This window comes from Coregonus clupeaformis, chromosome 14 (assembly GCF_020615455.1).
Source record: "Coregonus clupeaformis isolate EN_2021a chromosome 14, ASM2061545v1, whole genome shotgun sequence".
NCBI lineage: Eukaryota > Metazoa > Chordata > Actinopteri > Salmoniformes > Salmonidae > Coregonus > Coregonus clupeaformis.
In genome coordinates, this window is record NC_059205.1 from 16,514,305 (window position 1) to 16,533,848 (window position 19,544).

The 19,544-nt window shown below is 43.2% G+C and overlaps 1 protein-coding gene across 1 annotated transcript in view; it reads left to right on the plus strand.

Annotated features, from left to right (window-relative positions):
• Positions 1–19,544, plus strand: part of LOC121581347 (protein unc-13 homolog A-like) — a 64,217-nt gene that overhangs the window by 42,772 nt on the left and 1,901 nt on the right. Inside the window, exons 4-9 of the mRNA XM_041896868.2 lie at positions 3,405–3,522; positions 3,930–4,053; positions 5,262–5,332; positions 6,768–6,834; positions 9,233–9,262; positions 16,124–16,328. Of these exons, the coding sequence (XP_041752802.2) occupies positions 3,405–3,522; positions 3,930–4,053; positions 5,262–5,332; positions 6,768–6,834; positions 9,233–9,262; positions 16,124–16,328 (615 nt within the window). The remainder of the gene's footprint in view (positions 1–3,404; positions 3,523–3,929; positions 4,054–5,261; positions 5,333–6,767; positions 6,835–9,232; positions 9,263–16,123; positions 16,329–19,544) is intronic.

The following is a 19,544-nucleotide window of genomic DNA, read 5'->3' on the forward strand; positions in this document are numbered from 1 at the left end:
CTTTCTCTTCCTCTTCTTTCATATAACCTTCTCTTTGGGGACGTTTCCATTTTCAGACTTGAATGGGGCACTTAGTAACAGTCAGTGTGCTAATCAGTGAGTGTGGATGGTGTGTAGTGAACTAGTCAGTGAGTATGGATGGTGTGGGTAGCTAGCTAGTGAGTCTATACTAGTTTGACTGGTGTGTAGTCGGCTAATGAGTGTATACTAGCTTGACTGGTGTGTATTGTGCCAGTGAGGGTGTATTACATTAGGGCCGGGAATTGCCAGGGAACTCTCGATAAGATATTATCACGATACTTAGGTGCCGATACGATATGTATAATGAGTCTTACGATTCTCTGAATTCTATATGTGTTGCGTTTTCATACTGCGATTGTATTGCGATTTGATGTTCCAAACATATTACTCACTATATGTCTGCTGTAGAGAGACAAGTGAGAGCATGAGAAAACAAGTTTTGATCAGTCAGGGAAATAAAAGTGCTGAAAACATGTTGGCTCACTATTTAAAAAGAATGATGGAGAACAAGCTATAGGATGAAAAACACCGGAGTTTTGGCGCATGTACAACCAACTAGCGCTAGCTAACGCTGTCTACAGTTGCAAATATTTTACAAGTCAATACTTAATATAAATATCGATATAATATCGTGATATGCAACTGTATACAAGTTTTCCCCCCATCACTACCAGTGAGTATTAGTTTGTCTGGTGTGTAGTGTGCCAGTGAGTGTATACTAGTTAGACTGGTGTGTATTGTGCTCACTAGTGGGTTATGAAACGTGTAGCATGCGGCAGCAGGCTGGCTGGCTGACTGCAGATTAGCGTCCGTTGGGCTGCCTGTAGTGTGATGGTGCTAGGCGTTGGGCATTGTAATAGTGTTGCACCACGGAAGGTGTTATGTAAGACTCCTATCCCTTTGTAATGGCTCCCAGTCCCCTCCCTCAGTTACGGACACTAATCAAAATGGCACTTAAAAGTCACTACCCAGACTGGAAATCCTGCTTTTTAAATTAAAGTTCCCACTCTTTCCCTCCAGGCGCTGAATACAATCTCCACCTCCCTCTCTCCCCCCCCTCCCTCTACTCTCTAGATGGCACTTCTCTCTCACACAGACACACATATACAGTTAAACACATGCTTTGTCTTCCCTGCTCTCCTCTCTCGTTCTCGCTCACTTTCTTGTCCCCCCCCCCATATTTATCTGTTTAATAACTCCCTGTTGTCTTGTAAAGGCTGTTTGTTAGATTCCTCCCAGGCTCTCTCTTATAGAGACATGTTTTCTTTTTGTTACCATCAGACCCATAAGTAATTAGTATGAAGACAGCGGTGTACCACCTGTGTGTGTGTGTGTGTGTGTGTGTGTGTGTGTGTGTGTGTGTGTGTGTGTGTGTCAGCACAATGGACAGAGCGTGCCGCAGTGTGTATAGGGGGGCTATGGAAAGCCACTGAGGTGGTTAGGTATGACTTGGGTTTCCTTAAAAAGCGGGGGAAAATAATGTGATACGCCTTCGCCTGTAATATTTGATTTTGATTTATAAGGGCGGGTGTCAAGTTTACCGTTCAAGCTGCTAGCTGTAAAAAGCATTAGTGTTATTAGCCTAATTCGAACCAGCTAATCTGCCACTGCCACGATGGATATCAGAAATGGAGAGCGATGAGCAGCAGCAGCATCAAACCACCGAGGCCACCGCCAAGTCCAGCAGCGACGATACTGCTGAGCTCCAGCTAGCTCCGCGTGTGCAGAGCCTACCCACCCTTCCACAAGCACCGCCAGGATAATGGCTCCACAGCCCCCTCCACCTCTGACTGTTCCTGAAGATCTTGGAACAGAGGAGCCAGCCCAGGTTAGCATAGAATCATACCCTAGCTGCAGGTTTTCTGTCCAAAAACGTTAATTTAATAGCAACTGGTTCATAGGAAGAGAGTGGCTGGAATACTCGGTTACTGCAGATCCGGCATTTTTTCCCCCATGTCGAAAGTTCTGTAGTAAGCTGTAGGCTATGTTTTGGTTATTTGGATCTCCATTCGTCTTTTGTTTACTGCATTTGTTTACTGTTAATGTAACTAGCCTAAATATAGATGGTGTCATGCCTTTATCGATCTGATATTTAGTTTACTAGGCCTACTTGTTACTGCTGTTTTGTTCTGTTCACATTAATTCATTCGCATTCGCAGTTGTGTGGGAATTCTAATGCAAACTAGTATTCAGTATTTGTTTTGCATGCATGAAAAACTAGGCTACTACTTTCAGCATTTGTCACGATCGTTGAACGGAGTAGACCAAGGCGCAGCGTGATGAACGAACATACTTTATTATAGATAGTGATAACAAGAACAAAACAATAACGTGACGTCCTAGGTTAAACACAACCAACACGGAACAAACCAAAAGGAACAAGATCCCACAACACCTGTGGGAACACAGCCTGTCTAAATATGGCTCCCAATCAGAGACAACCAGCAACAGCTGACACTCGTTGCCTCTGATTGGGAACCACTCTGGCCAACATAGAAATACAAAGCTAGACTGTGAACATAGAACAAAAACACATAGAATCTACACACCCTGGCTCAACATATAGAGTCCCCAGAGCCAGGGTGTGACAGCATTTAGTTTGCATTATTTTTGTTAGACAGCTGTGTGTACGGCTGCATTCACATAGGGTGTTTGTAATAGGTGAATTACCCTATCGAACTTGTAGCCTATATTCATCCACAAAACAGCCTTGCTTTAGTGTGTAAGGCACTGTCCATTGTGCTGATACAGCGCAGCGGAGATTTCGCGCCAACCTGCCACTTCAAAAGCACTCAATCAATGGTTTTGGAGTCTCGGCATTTGAACTTTGTTTATTGTGGTATAGTGTGATATAAGCAGAATTCAATATATATTCCAATGCAAGAACCCCCCAAAATTGTTCCCCCTCACCGATTTAAATTGCCCCCTTAGTCACTTTATCCTGGCGCCAGGTCTAGTGTGTGTGTGTGTGTGTGTGTGTGTGTGTGTGTGTTAACAACGCTGTGTGTGAGATGAATCTTTACAATCACACAGCACATTTTTATGTCCCACTCTGGGCTATTGTTTGACTCTGTTTATGTCTCTGTTCAATCTAATTTCTCCTCATCCCCTCTTCCCCCTCCCTCTCTTCTTCCACTCAGTTTATTCCTGTCCTCCTGACACACACAGAAGTGTATCTCTCCTCACCATTCTCTCTCCTGCTATCTTTTCCCTTTCTATTCTCTCCTCTGTGCTGTCTTTTCTCTCTTTCCTTTCCGAATGTTCTCTCTCTCTCTCTCTCTCTCTCTCTCTCTCTCTCTCTCTCTCTCTCTCTCTCTCTCTCTCTCTCTCTCTCTCTCTCTCTCTCTCTCTCTCTCTCTCTCTCTCTCTCTCTCTCTCTCTAGTGAGATCAACAGGCTGGACCTGGGGCTGACGGTGGAGGTGTGGAATAAAGGCTTAATATGGGACACCATGGTGGGAACCGTTTGGATCCCCCTGCACAGCATCCACCAATCAAACGTGGTACACTACACCCCCCAATACTTACACTAGCATACTACTTAGTATGCCAAGTGACTATGTGAGCATGTCTCCCTAAGCCAGGGCAAGGCAACTCCTTGGGATAATGAATTATACCAGCCATGGAATTAGAATGAGTGGAATGAATAATCAGAATGACTCACTGAATGAGTCCCCACAGAAAGATCCAGGGACAGACATGATGTTTTGTTAGCCTGATCCCAGATCTGTTTGTGCTGTTTTACGAACTCTTTGTGACAATGACCGTAGAAGAGTTGGTAAGACAGCACGAACAGATCTGGGACCTGACTAATGTTTTTGTATGCAGTATAACAATTGGGATCTAAATAACAAACTAACAATGATAATGAATGGTATATCAGGTCTATGCATTCTATTTCTATGTGTAGGAGAGTCCGGGGGAGTGGTTGACCCTGGACTCCCAGGTCATCATGGCGGACAACGATATCTGTGGAACCAAAGACCCCACCTTACACCAGCTGCTGCTGGACACACGCTTTGAACTGCCGCTGGGTGAGTGAGAGAGAGAGGGAATCAATGAAAGAATTAACAAACTAACGGATGGATGGATGGATGGATGGATGGATGGATGGATGGATGGATGGATGGATGGATGAATGGATGGACAACTGAACAAACAAGGAAATGAATTAATGAATGGACAGACGAACAATTTAATGAATGAAGTAATGAATATACTTAATTGACTGCAATTTATACCCCAAAAACGACTTGAAATACAGCAATGTGTCTAATCATATTTGTACACATGTCCACAATCCACATACACAGGCATGCCACAGAAGCATCTTACAGTAAACATAATCACACCTAAACATGCATTCTGATCTTTAGGGATGTAGCTCAGTTGGTAGAGCATGGCGTTTGCAATGCCAGGGTTGTGGGTTCGATTCCCACAGGGGTTATGAAGAATAAAAAAATAATGTATGCACTCACTAACTGTAAGTCGCTCTGGATAAGAGTGTCTCTGCTAAATGACTAAAATGTAAATGTAAATGTTAACTGGGTTAGGGTCCGTTTCCCAAAAACATAAAGATTATTTTCAGCACTAAAATCATCTTAAGTCCATTTGTAGGCAATGAATGAACAATAATCATAATATGTACTTTATGTTTTTGGGAAACTCACCCGTAACCAGTTTTATTAGATTCCATGTGTCCCCATAGAAACACACTGATTGGCTGCTTGTGTCTTTCCCTTTAACTTCAGGCTGTGTTCTCCTAGCATTGATTAGGTGTCATTTTACACTGCCTCCCATCCCCTGGTCAATACTGGTGATCTGACCCTGTCTGTCTGTCTGACTGAGCACCAGTCAAGTGGGGTTCTGGCTGAAAAGTCACACTCAATGTCATTGGCAAGAATAGTTTTGAGGGGAATGGGTGTGATAGGCTAACTACTAATCATCTATTAGTGTATAAAAGCTATCCAAGTGAAAGCTTGGTGGAAAGCTTAATGGTAACTGCTAGCCGTGTGTGTGTGTGTGTGTGTGTGTGTGTGTGTGTGTGTGTGTGTGTGTGTGTGTGTGTGTGTGTGTGTGTGTGTGTGTGTGTGTGTGTGTGTGTGTGTGTGTGTGTGTGTGTGTGTGTGTGTGTGAACGAGATTCTAAACATCTTAGCGGCATTACAGATGTGTGTCGCGAGGGGACATGCCTATGTGTGTGTGTGCTGGTCAGCTGTGTGAATATATATATTTGTTTTCAGATATCCCTGAGGAGGAGGCACGCTATTGGGCCAAAAAACTGGAGCAACTCAACGCCATGAGAGATCAGGATGTAAGCTGTTGTCGAACACATATTTATGGATCACCCTCTATTATACAGTAGACGGAGTTTTCCCACTCTCTTTACGTATTTTCACTTTATTGAGACAGATTTAAAATGACAGAGGATACAGGCATGTGGGACAAATAGCTTGAAGAGTTGGAACAGGGATTGAACCCAGGTCTCTGGTGGGAGAGGAGTACATGTGGTTAGAGTTGGGAAGCATTACTGGTACACCTCGGGCTCTGCACAGTAGAATGACTTATGTGTTTAATGGAAGCCTCTCCAACATAATCCAGGTAGAATCAGGAATTCCCCAGGGCAGCTGTCTAGGCCCATTACTTTTTTTCAATCTTTACTAATGACATGCCACTGGCTTTGAGTAAAGCCAGAGTGTCTATGTGTGCGGATGACTCAACACTATACATGTCAGCTACTACAGCGACTGAAATGACTGCAACACTTAACAAAGAGTTGCAGTTAGTTTCAGAGTGGGTGGCAAGGAATAAGTTAGTCCTAAATATTTATAAAACTAAACGCATTGTATTTGGGACAAATCATTCACTAAACCCTAAACCTCAGCTAAATCTTGTAATAAATAATGTGGAAATTGAGCAAGTTGAGGTGACTAAACTGCTTGGAGTAACCCTGGATTGTAAACTGTCATGGTCAAAACATATTGATACAACAGAAGCTAAGATGGGGAGAAATCTGTCCATAATAAAGCGCTGCTCTACCTTCTTAACAGCACTATCAACATGGCAGGTCCCACAGGCCCTAGTTTTGTCACACCTGGACTACTGTTCAGTCGTGTGGTCAGGTGCCACAAAAAAGGACTTAGGAAATTTGCAATTGGCTCAGAACAGGGCAGCACGGCTAGCCCTTGGATGTACACAGAGAGCTAATATTAAACATATGTGACTTCACTACTTGTATTTATGAGAGGTATTGACATGTTGAATGCACCGAGCTGTCTGTTTGAACTACTGGCGAACATGCATACCCCACAAGACATACCACCAGAGGTCTCTTCACAGTCCCCAAGTCCAGAACAGACTATGGGAGGCGCACAGTACTACATAGAGCCATGACTACATGGAACTCTATTCCACATCAAGTAACTGATGCAAGTAGTAAAATGAGATTTAAAAAACAGATTAAAAAACACCTTATTGAACAGCGGGGACTGTGAAGCAACACAAACATAGGCACAGACACATGCATACACACACATGATAACATACCCACCATACACACACGTATACATGGATTTTGTACTGTAGATATGTGGTAGTGGTGGAGTAGGGGCCTGAGGGCACACAGTGTGTTGTGAAATCTGTGAATGTATTGTAATGTTTTTAAAATTGTATGAACTGCCTTAATTTTTGCTGGACCCCAGGAATGGGGATCCATAATAAATACAAATACAAATGTGTATGTATTTCAGATAACTAACCAGTACTCATACCAAGAAGACCAGGAGCGACCACTTCCTGTCCCAGTGACACAGTGCTGTGAGTAATCCACCAATCACTGGGCTTGTCTGATAGACATGTGTTAGGGATTAACCAATGAGAGTCAACTATTTGATATCGCCCTGTCAGTTCAGTGAGAGGTATTTGGATTGCACAAGAGTTTGTTTATGTGTGTGTTTGTGCGCGTGCGTGCATGCCTATTTCCTGTGTGTGTTTGTGTGTGTTTGCATGTCAGTGTGTATCCACATTGATAAAGTGAAACATCAATATGAGTATCAGATATACAGAGGCACTGGATGCAGAGTTTCTGGTGGTGTCAGAATTTACTGGGCGTGCTGACACAGCTCTCAGGGGGAGGAGGCGGGGGGTGGCAGACACTGGGGCTATGGCTCTTCCTGTCTGCCTATGACCCATCTCACAGACAGACAAGCCCCACTGAGTCTTCCTGCGTACACACACACACACACACACACACATACATGCACACAAACACACACAGAGAGCTCAGCAAACTAGCCTCCATGTAGGCACCAAAATATTCCATAACAATAGCAATGCATGGCACTCTTTACCCAAAAGTTCCCTTGCAGCACATACAATATCAGTAGTAAGACACACAGCATAAACCCGGGATCCCCAATAGGCGGCCTATCATTTTAGTTCTTGGACATAAGACTGTAAAATCACCAGGAAATGAGCTCAAATTGACTTTAATTGTCAAATGTGTCAAATCGGAGGGCCTGTTGTCTGGACCTATGGCAGTCTCTATGGGGGTGCCACAGGGTTCAATTATTGGGCCGACTCTTTTCTCTGTGTATATCAATGACGTCGCTCTTGCTGCTGGTGACTCTCAGATCCACCTCTACGCAGACGACACCATTTTGTATACATCTGGCCCTTCATTGGACACTGTGTTAACAAACCTCCAAACGAGCTTCAATTCCATACAACACTCCTTCAGTAGCCTCCAACTGCTCTTAAACACTAGTAAAACTAAATGCATGCTCTTCAACCGAACGCTGCTTGCACCCGCCCACCCGACTAGAATCACTACTCTCGACGGGTCTGACCTAGAGTATGTGGACAACTACAAATATCTAGGTGTCTGGTTAGACTGTAAACTCTCCTTCCAGACTCACATTAAGAATCTCCAATCCAAAGTTAAATCTAGAATCGGTTTCCTATTTCGCAACAAAGCCTCCTTCACTCATGCTGCCAAACATGCCCTCGTAAAACTGACTATCCTACCGATCCTTGACTTCGGCGATGTCATTTACAAAATAGCCTCCAACACTCTACTCAGCAAATTGGATGTAGTCTATCACAGTGCCATCCGTTTTGTCTCCAAAGCCCCATATACTACCCACCACTGTGACCTGTACGCTCTTGTTGGCTGGCCCTCACTACATATTCGTCGCCAAACCCACTGGCTCCAGGCCATCTATAAATCACTGCTAGGCAAATCCCCGCCTTATCTTAGCTCATTGGTCACCATAGCAACACCCACCCGTAGTCTGCGCTCCAGCAGGTATATCTCACTGGTCATCCCCAAAGCCAACACCTCCTTTGGCCGCCATTCCTTCCAGTTCTCTGCTGCCAATGACTGGAACAAATTGCAAAAATCTCTGAAGCTGGAGACACTTATCTCCCTCACTAACTTTAAGCATCAGTTGTCAGAGCACCTTACCGATCACTGCACCTGTACATAGCCCATCTGAAATTAGCCCGCCCAACTACCTCATCCCTATATTGTTATTTATTTTGCTCATTTGTACCCCAGTATCTCTATTTGCACATCATCTCTTGCACATCTATCATTCCAGTGTTAATACTAATTGTAATTATTTTGCACTATAGCCTATTTATTGCCTTACCTCCATAACTTGCTACACTTGCACACACTGTATATATATGTATTTCTGTTGTATTTTTGACTTTGTTTTGTTTTACCCCATATGTAACTCTGTGTTGTTGTTTTTATCGCACTGCTTTGCTTTATCTTGGCCAGGTCGCAGTTGTAAATGAGAACTTGTTCTCAACTGGTTTACCTAGTTAAATAAAGGTGAAATAAAAAATAAATAAAAATTAATTTAGGAAAGCTGTTCCCAAGTATTCCCACTCATAAATACAGTTGCATATGTGATCTTATCCCAATGTAATCAAGGTTAGAAATTATTCTGTTTTTGTCAAATACTATATCTGTTTGGGATTCTTGCGGTCAATTTGCATTGTACAAATTATTTATAACTATGTTCCGGCCCCCCCGACCATCTGCTCAAGGAAAATTCAGCCCACGGCTAAATGTAATTGGGGACCCCTGGTGTAAACAGTTCAATTAAAGTGTTCTGAAACCCATGAAATGACGTTGATATTGTCATATTCCTAATGTTTCGTAATTAAGATAGAATCCTTCTCAAAACGTTCTGTTTCTTTGTAGGTAACTGGAGTCTGTGGGGAGACCAACAAAGTGAGTACCCTCAAAGGGAAATTTCAAAAAATGTTCAACTTCATATTCATCATCTCCAGCACCACTCCAACATCAACATATGTGAAAATGGCGCATCAACCAATTAGTAGGCAATGCCTACTCACAATTGGTCAAAATCACACGATGCACACCAACAATATCATTGCAAACGCTTATCTTCCTCTATCTTTTTTACTACAAAACAAAAACGCACCATTTTCACATACAGTATGTTGATGTTGGGGTGGTGCTGAAGAGGATGAATATGAAGTTGACAAATTGTGAAGTCTCCCTTTATCACACCCTCTGTCTCTATTACTCTCTCTTGCTCATCTAGCTGATGCTCTTATATAAGCATGGTTCCTCCATCAGAATCCCACTCACCCCTGCAGTGTTGCTAATCCACCTCCATTCACTTCCTGGAGTGTAGTAGAGGGAGTGGGAGGGAAGGAGCGTTGGGAGGGAGGGAGCGCCACATGGGATTATGAAGGAAAGAGAACCGCTATCCTGATTACCTTTGCTGCATAACTAAAATACCATATTGCAAAACTCCTCCAGAATAACCTCCAACCCACTCTCTTGTGTGGGAAAAGATAAGTATGCCTCTTCTGTTTATACAGCAAGACGAGATGGATTAAAAACGCTCTAGAGATAGGTGTTATGGCTCTAGCAGGCTTTGTCAGGGTTTTGAACAATTATTATTATTATTATTATTATTATTATTATTATTATTAATGATGAATAGATTAAGGTTTGCACTGAGGGTGATTTGGTTCTGCTCAACTCCCCTACCCCATCCCACTGGGACCCTATAGTCTCTGATCTATGGCAGCGTATAACCCCATTTTACACCTAGAAATTGAGATTATAGAATGTAAATGATGTGGAGTAGAGAGTCGTGACGGAACTAGATTATTATTTATATGATGGCACTCTGGGTGACCTGGAGAGATGAGCTCAATGGGAGTTCTATGGTTGGTGTTAAGATGGTCCACATTAGCTGGGATAGCCACTGTGAATGAGTGGGCACTGTGAATGAGTGGTTTTGATCATGATTCTGCAGCATTAAAAAAATATATTACTCTGTGGGACAATAAAGTAATGAAGTTCTCTACAGTGAGGGAAAAAATTATTTGATCCCCTGCTGATTTTGTACATTTGCCCACTGACAAAGACATGATCAGTCTATAATTTTAATGGTAGGTTTCTTTGAACAGTGAGAGCCAGAATAACAACAAAAAAATCCAGAAAAACGCATGTCAAAAATGTTATAAATTGATTTGCATTTTAATGAGGGAAATAAGTATTTGACCCTTCTGCAAACATGACTTAGTAGTTGGTGGCAAAACCCTTGCAGGCAATCACAGAGGTCAGACGTTTCTTGTAGTTGGCCACCAGGTTTGGACACATCTCAGGAGGGATTTTGTCCCACTCCTCTTTGCAGATCTTCTCCAAGTCATTAAGGTTTCGAGCCTGACGTTTGGCAACTCGAACCTTCAGCTCCCTCCACAGATTTTCTATGGGATTAAGGTCTGGAGACTGGCTTTGTAATTCTTTGGAGCGGGCCACCTAAGCATTTTTTCGGGTCGCCTAAGTCCAAACAGTGTAAAAAAAATAGATATATTTTCAGGATGGAAAAACGCTTTCACTGTAAACTTAAACGACTAAAACCAGATATAAAGTATGTAGAAAAGATCATGGAGATTTTTAATTTTTTTAAAATAATATAATCTTTGAGAACTAGCAATCACCAAATATAAGCTAGACAGTCAGGGAGAATTGAAATTCCCAAAACAATGAATTTAGTAGTATTGAGTTTGAGCAAAAGAAGACAGCATTAGCCATGTCAAAATGTCATAGAAAAAGTGCAACATTTTCTCTCAGCTCCATGGCAAAATGTGTAAATTGCAAGAAATTTGCTTTAAAATGAAACAACAAAAATTATCTACAATTTAGCCGACGGGCCGACCATGACCATTGCCACACCCCCTGCCGTGCCCACCACCTAAACCCCTTTTTGATCTTATTCTGACAAACTGCACAAGAACTTGTCAAATGGTGTCTTTGCTAATGCAATTAGTGATCACTGTCCTATTGCCTGTATTAGAGATACAAAGCAGAAAAACACTGATCCTCGTGTAATTATGAAAATGCATTTGAAAATGGTCTCTCCCCAAGGGTAGAGTATTGCTCTGAGCTTTCCTTTGTCAGTTGCATACCTGACCCTGAATTAGCCTTGGAAGTCTTATCATATGCAACTATAAGTTGCGATATGCAACTTTTCAGGGAAGTCAGGAACCAATATACACAATCAGTTAGGAAAGCAAAGGCTAGCTTTTTCAAACAGAAATTTGCATCCTGTGGCACTAACTCCAAAACGTTGTGGGACACTGTAAAGTCCATGGAGAGTAAAAACACCTCCTCCCAGCTACCCACTGCACTGAGGCTAGGAAACACTGTCACCACCGATAAATCTACGATAATCGAGAATTTCAATAAGCATTTTGCTACGGCTGGCCATGCTTTCCACCTGGCTACCCCTACCCCGGCCACCAGCTCTGCACCCTCCGCTGCAACTTGCCCATGCCCCCCCGCTGAAAGAGCTGCAAAATCTGGACCCCTACAAATCAGCTGGGCTAGACAATCTGGACCCTTTCTTTCTAAAATTAGCCGCCGAAATTGTTGCAACCCCTATTACTAGCCTGTTCAACCTCTCTCTTTCGTATCGTCTGAGATCCCCAGAGATTGGAAAGCTGCTGCGGTCATCCCCCTCTTCAAAGGGGGTGACACTCTAGATCCAAACTGTTACAAACCTATATCCATCCTACCCTGCCTTTCGAAAGTATTTGAAAGCCAAGTTAACAAACAGATCACCGACCACTTCGAATCCCACCGTACCTTCTCCGCTATGCAATCTGGTTTCCGAGCTAGTCATGGGTGCACCTCAGCCACGCTCAAGGTCCTAAACGATATAATAACCGCGATTGATAAAAGACAGTACTGTGCAGCCTTCTTCATCGACCTGGCCAAGGCTTTTGACTCTGTCAATCACTGCATTCTTATTGGCAGACTAAATAGCCTTGGTTTCTCAACTGAATGCCTCGCCTGGTTCACCAACTACTTTTCTGATAGAGTTCAATGTGTAAAATCGGAGGGCCTGTTGTCTGGACCTCTGGCAGTCTCTATGGGGGTGCCACAGGGTTCAATTCTCGGGCTGACTCTATTCTCTGTGTATATCAATGATGTCGCTCTTGCTGCTGGTGACTCTCAGATCCACCTCTACGCAGACAACACAATTTTTTATACATCTGGCCCTTCATTGGACACTGTGTTAACAAACCTCCAAACGAGCTTCAATGCCATACAACACCCCTTCCGTGGCCTCCAACTGCTCTTAAACGCTAGTAAAACTAAATGCATGCTCTTCAATCGAACGCTGCTTGCACCCGCCCGCCCGACTAGAATCACTACTCTCGGCGGGTCTGACTTAGAATATGTGGATAACTACAAATACCTAGGTGTCTGGTTAGACCGTAGACTCTCCTTCCAGACTCACATTAAGCATCTCCAATCCAAAGTTACATCTAGAATCGGCTTCCTGTTTCGCAACAAAGCCTCCTTCACTCATGCTGCTAAACATGCCCTCGTAAAACTGACTATACTACCGATCCTTGACTTCGGCGATGTCATTTACAAAATAGCTTCCAACACTCTACTCAGCAAATTGGATGTAGTCTATCACAGTGCCATCCGTTTTGTCACCAAAGCCCCATATACTACCCACCATTGTGACCTGTACTCTCTCGTTGGCTGGCCCTCACTACATATTCGTCGCCAAACCCACTGGCTCCAGGTCATCTATAAATCACTTCTAGGCAAATCCCCGCCTTATCTTAGCTCATTGGTCACCATAGCAACACCCACCCGTAGTATGCGCTCCAGCAGGTATATCTCACTGGTCATCCCCAAAGCCAACACCTCCTTTGGCCGCCATTCCTTCCAGTTCTCTGCTGCAAATGACTGGAACGAACTACAAAAATCTCTGAAGCTGGAGACACTTATCTCCCTCATTAACTTTAAGCATCAGTTGTCAGAGCAGCTTACCGATCACTGTACCTGTACACAGCCATTCTGCAATTAGCCCACCCAACTACCTCATCCCCATATTGTTATTTACATTGTTATTTATTTTGCTCATTTGCACCCCAGTATCTCTATTTGCACATCATCTTCTGCACATCTATCACTCCAGTGTTAATACTAAATTGTAATTATTTTGCACTATGGCCTATTTATTGCCTTACCTCCATAACTTACTACATTTGCACACACTGTATATAGATGTTCTATTGTCTATTGTGTTATTGAATGTACGTTTTTGTTTATCCCATGTGTAACTCTGTGTTGTTGTTGTTTTTATCGCACTGCTTTGCTTTATCTTGGCCAGGTCGCAGTTGTAAATGAGAACTTGTTCTCAACTGGCTTACCTGGTTAAATAAAGGTGAACTAAATAAATAAATAAATGTATCTTTGTCTCTCTGGCGGACTGACATGCCCCCCTTTAAACGCCTTAGAGTTAAAAAGGAATAAATCATTTGTTCTCTTCAGAGCTTTCTGACCTTATTATAATGAGAAATCAATCCTGGGCTAGAAAAACTGACTCGATAGCTGATTGTCAGCTTTTCAGGCAAATGAGAAATAGATGCACTTCCTCAATTAAGAAGGCTAAATCAAGCTACTTTCTAAATTCTATTTCAGACTCTGCTAATGATGCAGCTACATTTAGGAAAATAGTTAATGCACTGAAGCGTGGAAATTCCACCCATTTCCTGCCTAAGCACGTTCTGTCTGACACTGGCATCATTACTGAGCAATGTTAGATACGTGATACAGTTAATTAGCATTTTATCTCTGGAGGCTTCTTATGTGAAAGAAATAGTGGTTTAACTGACCCTTTAGTTAGTCTAGTTTAGTCAGACCACTGGTCTGGAAAGCGGCCCATGTTCTCCCCCTTTACAAAGGTGGTGACCCTTGTGACCTTAATAATTATCATCCTATTTCTAAACTTTCTTGCCTAGATAACATGTTTGAATTCTTGATTAATGCTCAGCTAAGATACAGTATTTCTTAACTTCCAAATCTATTCTAAATGTACATCAGGAGAACTTCAGACCAGGGCATAGCACCATCTCGGCAGAATCACTGGTTTTAAATGATGTGGTACATTTTTTCACTAGGAAGAAACACTGTGCTGCTGTATTCATTGACTTGTATAAAGCATTCATAACTGTCGTCCACTCTTTACTAATTCAAAGGTTGTCTGAAATTGCCCTGAATCAGGCTTAATGTAATTGGATTAAACACTACAAGACAGACAGGACACTGTGTATTTTTTGATGGTGTTAAGTCGAGTTTCCTTGATATTACGAAAGGTATCCCACAGGTGTGTATTTTAGGTCCTGTACTTTTTACTGTCAATATAAATAATATTGGTCTATCTGCAAAAAGAAAAATAACATACACCTATATGTAGATGACACTGTAAGGTTGACCAGGCTTTTTCGGCGCTGCAATCTGCCTTTGTTGCTTTGCAGAAAGCCATTGTTGAAGTGCAATTGGTACTTAATGCAGGTAAAACAAAGTACATGATGTTTTCAAATTCACTTAAAAATGTATCTGAGGATTTACGCATATGTACATTGGATGGTGCCCACATTGATCGTGTCCTTATAAATATCTGGGCATCTGGATTGATGAAAGGTTATCTTTTAAAAAGCATATGGATGAGTTAGTTAAGCAGTTGAGAATAAAAATAGGCTTTTTCTTTAGAAATAGATCATGCCTCTCCCTGAACAGCAGAAATCAGATAATTCAGTCAACTTTCCTAACAGTGCTAGACTACGGTGACACAATATATATGAATGCAGCTGCCACTACACTGAAACCAGTAGATGCAGTTTACCACAGCGCACTTTTATACACTGCTCTCTTTTTGTTTATAAAACCCTCTTGCATAAACTTCCGCCATACCTTCATTTTTAAATTACAGACATATGAGTTACCAGAACACAGGGATGGCTAACTCTAGAGGTCCCGTTGATCTCTACGAAATTAGGTAAATCTGCATTCAGTTTTTTTGTGCCCCATGTATGGAATGATCTGCAGATCTCTCTGCACCTTGATGCTCTGTTACCTCTAGGCCAGTTGAAGTTGTTGATGGAGAACATCTGTCTTGAGGAATGTGATTGCTTACATTTCTTGTAAATATTGGATGTTTTTATTTTTAAAAAATTGTAAATGTTGTATAATTTATGTACATGCAGGGCTCCCTTGCAAAAGAGGCCTTGGTCTAAATGGGATTTCCCTGTTAAAATAAATGTTAAATAAATAAAAACTGGCAGTGTAACCGGGCAAGATTTAGTCAAATTCCTGTGTGAACAGGTTCCAATGTTTTAAAATGTGAACACAACAGACATCATCTGAACCAGTCCAAATGAGATGAGTCTAGACTATCTGTGTGAACGACAGTCCCAAATCTCCACAATGTAAATGTAGCTTTAGTCTCACCCACTCTCTCCTATACCCATTCTCTCAAGAGTGACAGCTTCACTTTCACTTTCAGGTCTAAGTTAGTCCCTGAGAGGGAGAGAATAGAAAGAGTCAGTGTTGCAGACCTCCACACTGTTCATTGACCAGCTATTCTCAATAGTCTGGTTCCTCTCAAGGTTTCTTCCTGCCCCAAGGGAGTTGTCCCTCCATCCCGTGTCACTGTTCCTCGAGGATAACCAGGGCCCTGATTAATTTAATGATCATTTATTGAATGTGTTCCCCTCCCCTCCCCCCCACTCCCCTCCCCTCCAGATGAGGACCCAGACAGTGCTGTGGATGACAGAGACAGTGACTATCGCAGTGAGACCAGTAACGGCATCCCTCCACCCTACTACACCACGTCCCAGCCCAACGCCTCCGTCCACCAGTACCCCATCAGAGACCAACAGAACCGCCCCTCCTTCTACCCCCCCTCCAACAGCTGTGACCCCCTCGACTACCACCAGAGGGCCATTAGGTGTGTGTTGTCCTACTCCCGTCTATTTGTTTGCTGCCTGATCTCCTGCTTCAGCTCAGTGCTTGCCTTGCAGGCCTGTTCCCCTTGGGCTGAGGAAAAGACACACTCCCCTGCCTGGGTTCCCTGACTGGGTTCCCTGACTGGGTTCCCTGACTGGGTTCCCTGACTGGGTTCCCTGGCCTGTCCCTCTCTCGCTGCTTCTTCATGCATTATTCAACAAACAATCTCATGGTCAATAGTGTGTGTGTGTTTGTGTGTGTGTGTGTGTGTGTGTGTGTGTCCAAAATGTGGCTTGCCTACTACTTTCCTAAACTAAATAATGTGTACTAATCGTACTACATACTATTTAGAACGTACTGTTTAGGACAAACGTATGCAGTAAGCAACAGATATCAACATACTACTCCATACTGAGAAGGCATAAAATCAAATCAAATTGTATTTGTCACATACACATGTTTAGCAGATGTTATTGCAGGTGTAGCAAAATGCTTGTGTTTCTAGCTCCAACAGTGCAGTATATCTAACAATTCACACAATACACACAACCTAAAAGTAAAATAATGGAATTAAGGAATATAGAAATATTATAAATATTAGGATGAGCAATGTCAGCGTGGCATAGACTAAAATACAGTATAATAGAATGCAGTATATACATATGAGATGAGTAAAGCAAAAATATGTAAACATTATTAGTGACTAGTGTTCCATTATTAAAGTGGCCAGTGATTTCAAGTCTATGTATATGGGGCAGCAGCCTCTAAGGTGCAGGGTTACGTAACCGGGTGGAAGCTGCCTAGTGATGGCTATTTAACAGTCTGATGGCCTTGAGATAGAAGCTGTTTTTCAGTCTCTCGATCCCAGCTTTGATGCACCTGTACTGACCTCGCCTTCTGGATGATAGTGGGGTGAACAGGCATTGGCTCGGGTGGTTGATGTCCTTGATGATCTTTTTGGCCTTCCTGTGACATCGGGTGCTGTAGGTGTCCTGGAGGGCAGGTAGTTTGCCCCCGGTGATGCGTTGGGTAGACCGCACCACCCTCTGGAGAGCCATGCGGTTGCGGGCGGTGCAGTTGCCGTACCAGGCGGTGATACAGCCCGAAAGGATGCTCTCAATTGTGCATCTGTAAAAGTTTGTTGCGCCTTCTTCACCACACTGTCTGTGTGGGTGGACCATTTCAGATCGTCAGTGATGTGTACGCAGAGGAACTTGAAGCTTTCCACCTGCTCCACAGCGGTCCTGTCAATGTGGATAGGGGCGTGCTCCCTCTGCTGTTTCCTGAAGTCCACGATCATCTCCTTTGTTTTGTCGACATTGAGGGAGAGGTTATTTTCCTGGCACCACACCCCCAGGGCCTTCACCTCCTCCTTGTAGGCTGTTTTGTCATTGTTGGTAATCAGGCCTACTACTGTTGTGTCGTCTGCAAACTTGATGATTGAGTTGGAGGCGTGCGTGGCCACACAGTCATGGGTGAACAGGGAGTACAGGAGGGGGCTGAGCATGCATCCTTGTGGGGCCCCAGTGTTGAGGATCAGCGAAGTGGATGTGTTGTTTCCTACCTTCACCACCTGGGGGCAGCCCGTCAGGAAGTCCAGGACCCAGTTGCACAGGGCGGGGTTCAGACCCAGAGCCCCCGAGCTTAATGATGAGCTTGGAGGGTACTATGGTGTTGAATGCTGAGCTATAGTCAATGAACAGCATTCTTACATAGGTATTCCTCTTGTCCAGATGGGATAGGGCAGTGTGCAGTGTGATGGTGATTGCCTCGTCTGTGGATCTATTGGGGCAGTTAGCAAATTGAAGTGGGTCTAGGGTGTCAGGTAAGGTGATATGATCCTTAACTAGCCTCTCAAAGCACTTCATGATGACAGAAGTGAGTGCTATGGGGCGATAGTCATTTAGTTCAGTTACCTTTTCTTTCTTGGGTACAGGAACAATGGTGGACATCTTGAAGCAAGTGGGGACAGCAGACTGGGCTAGGGAGAGATTGAATACGTCCGTAAACACTCCAGCCAGCTGGTCTGTGCATGCTCTGAGGACACGGCTAGGGATTCCGTCTGGACCGCGTCCCCTATTCTGATTATCAGCTGTTGTCGAACACACGTGGGTGTGAAATACAATTCTCTTCCTCAAGAATGTGCAGCGAATTCCACTAGATTAAATACCGAAATGAGTATGACATCATGGCATTTAAAGCATACAACATTACGAAATGTCACAGAATGTAGTTCACAAAAGTTCAATCAGGAAGGCGGGTCTGAATGCTTGTTTAACTTCATCCAGTTAGCATAACATAATTGACATCGTTTCCTATTCTAAGAGCATAGTGGGTATAAACACAAACGTATCATCATCAGCATAGCGTCTTGTTTCTTCTCCTCTTTCCTGTTAGCCATGTGAGGAACGTCATTCACCTATTTACCTTATAGCCTATAAGAACGGCACAATAATGTACATTCCTCACACTTGCTGTTTAACCTACGGGCTCCCTTTTGCAATTATCACATTCCTCTCTCTCAACCAATGGGCGTCAATCTTTGGATGTATTTATATGTCAACTTACCCTTGTTCTCTCACTTGCTGTTTTTCAGCAACAATTTTCGCCAACCATCCACCTCCCCACAACCACCAGCTATAATAACCTTAGGGCCCATCATTGGAACTCCTTTCCGCCAGCAGGGGGGTTTTGATGCCAGCATCCCCTCATAGTCCCAGTCGGTATTAGATAGAACATCGCGGCCCCACCCTGTGTGGGGAAAACAACCTGTGGTTACCTATGTTACTCCATTGGCTCACAGCAAAATCTTGACCTGTTTCAAAGGCAATTTTCTTGTCTGCTCGTTTTAATCAATTACAAAACTACATTCAAGAAAAGTGCATGTCTAAAGATTACTTTTCAACATTGCCTGCTCCCTACCATTCTCACTACTCAGAAAAACGTAATATTGTAGGGCTTCCCTCATGCCCCTTTTCATGACGTGCTTGCAGCCACGTGAGTGCTAGCTAGCTACCGACCAGAACATTAAGCTAGCCAAGACCAACAACACAAACAAACGGACTACATAGCTATAGGTAGTGAGTGGAGTTACAAACGGACTACACAAGTAAAATGTCTTACCTGTGATTTTAAATGTTTTCCACACACATATCTACATGTAGTCTACTTCGACATTGGGTTCCCACATTTCCCACTCTCTCACGGCAAATAGCCT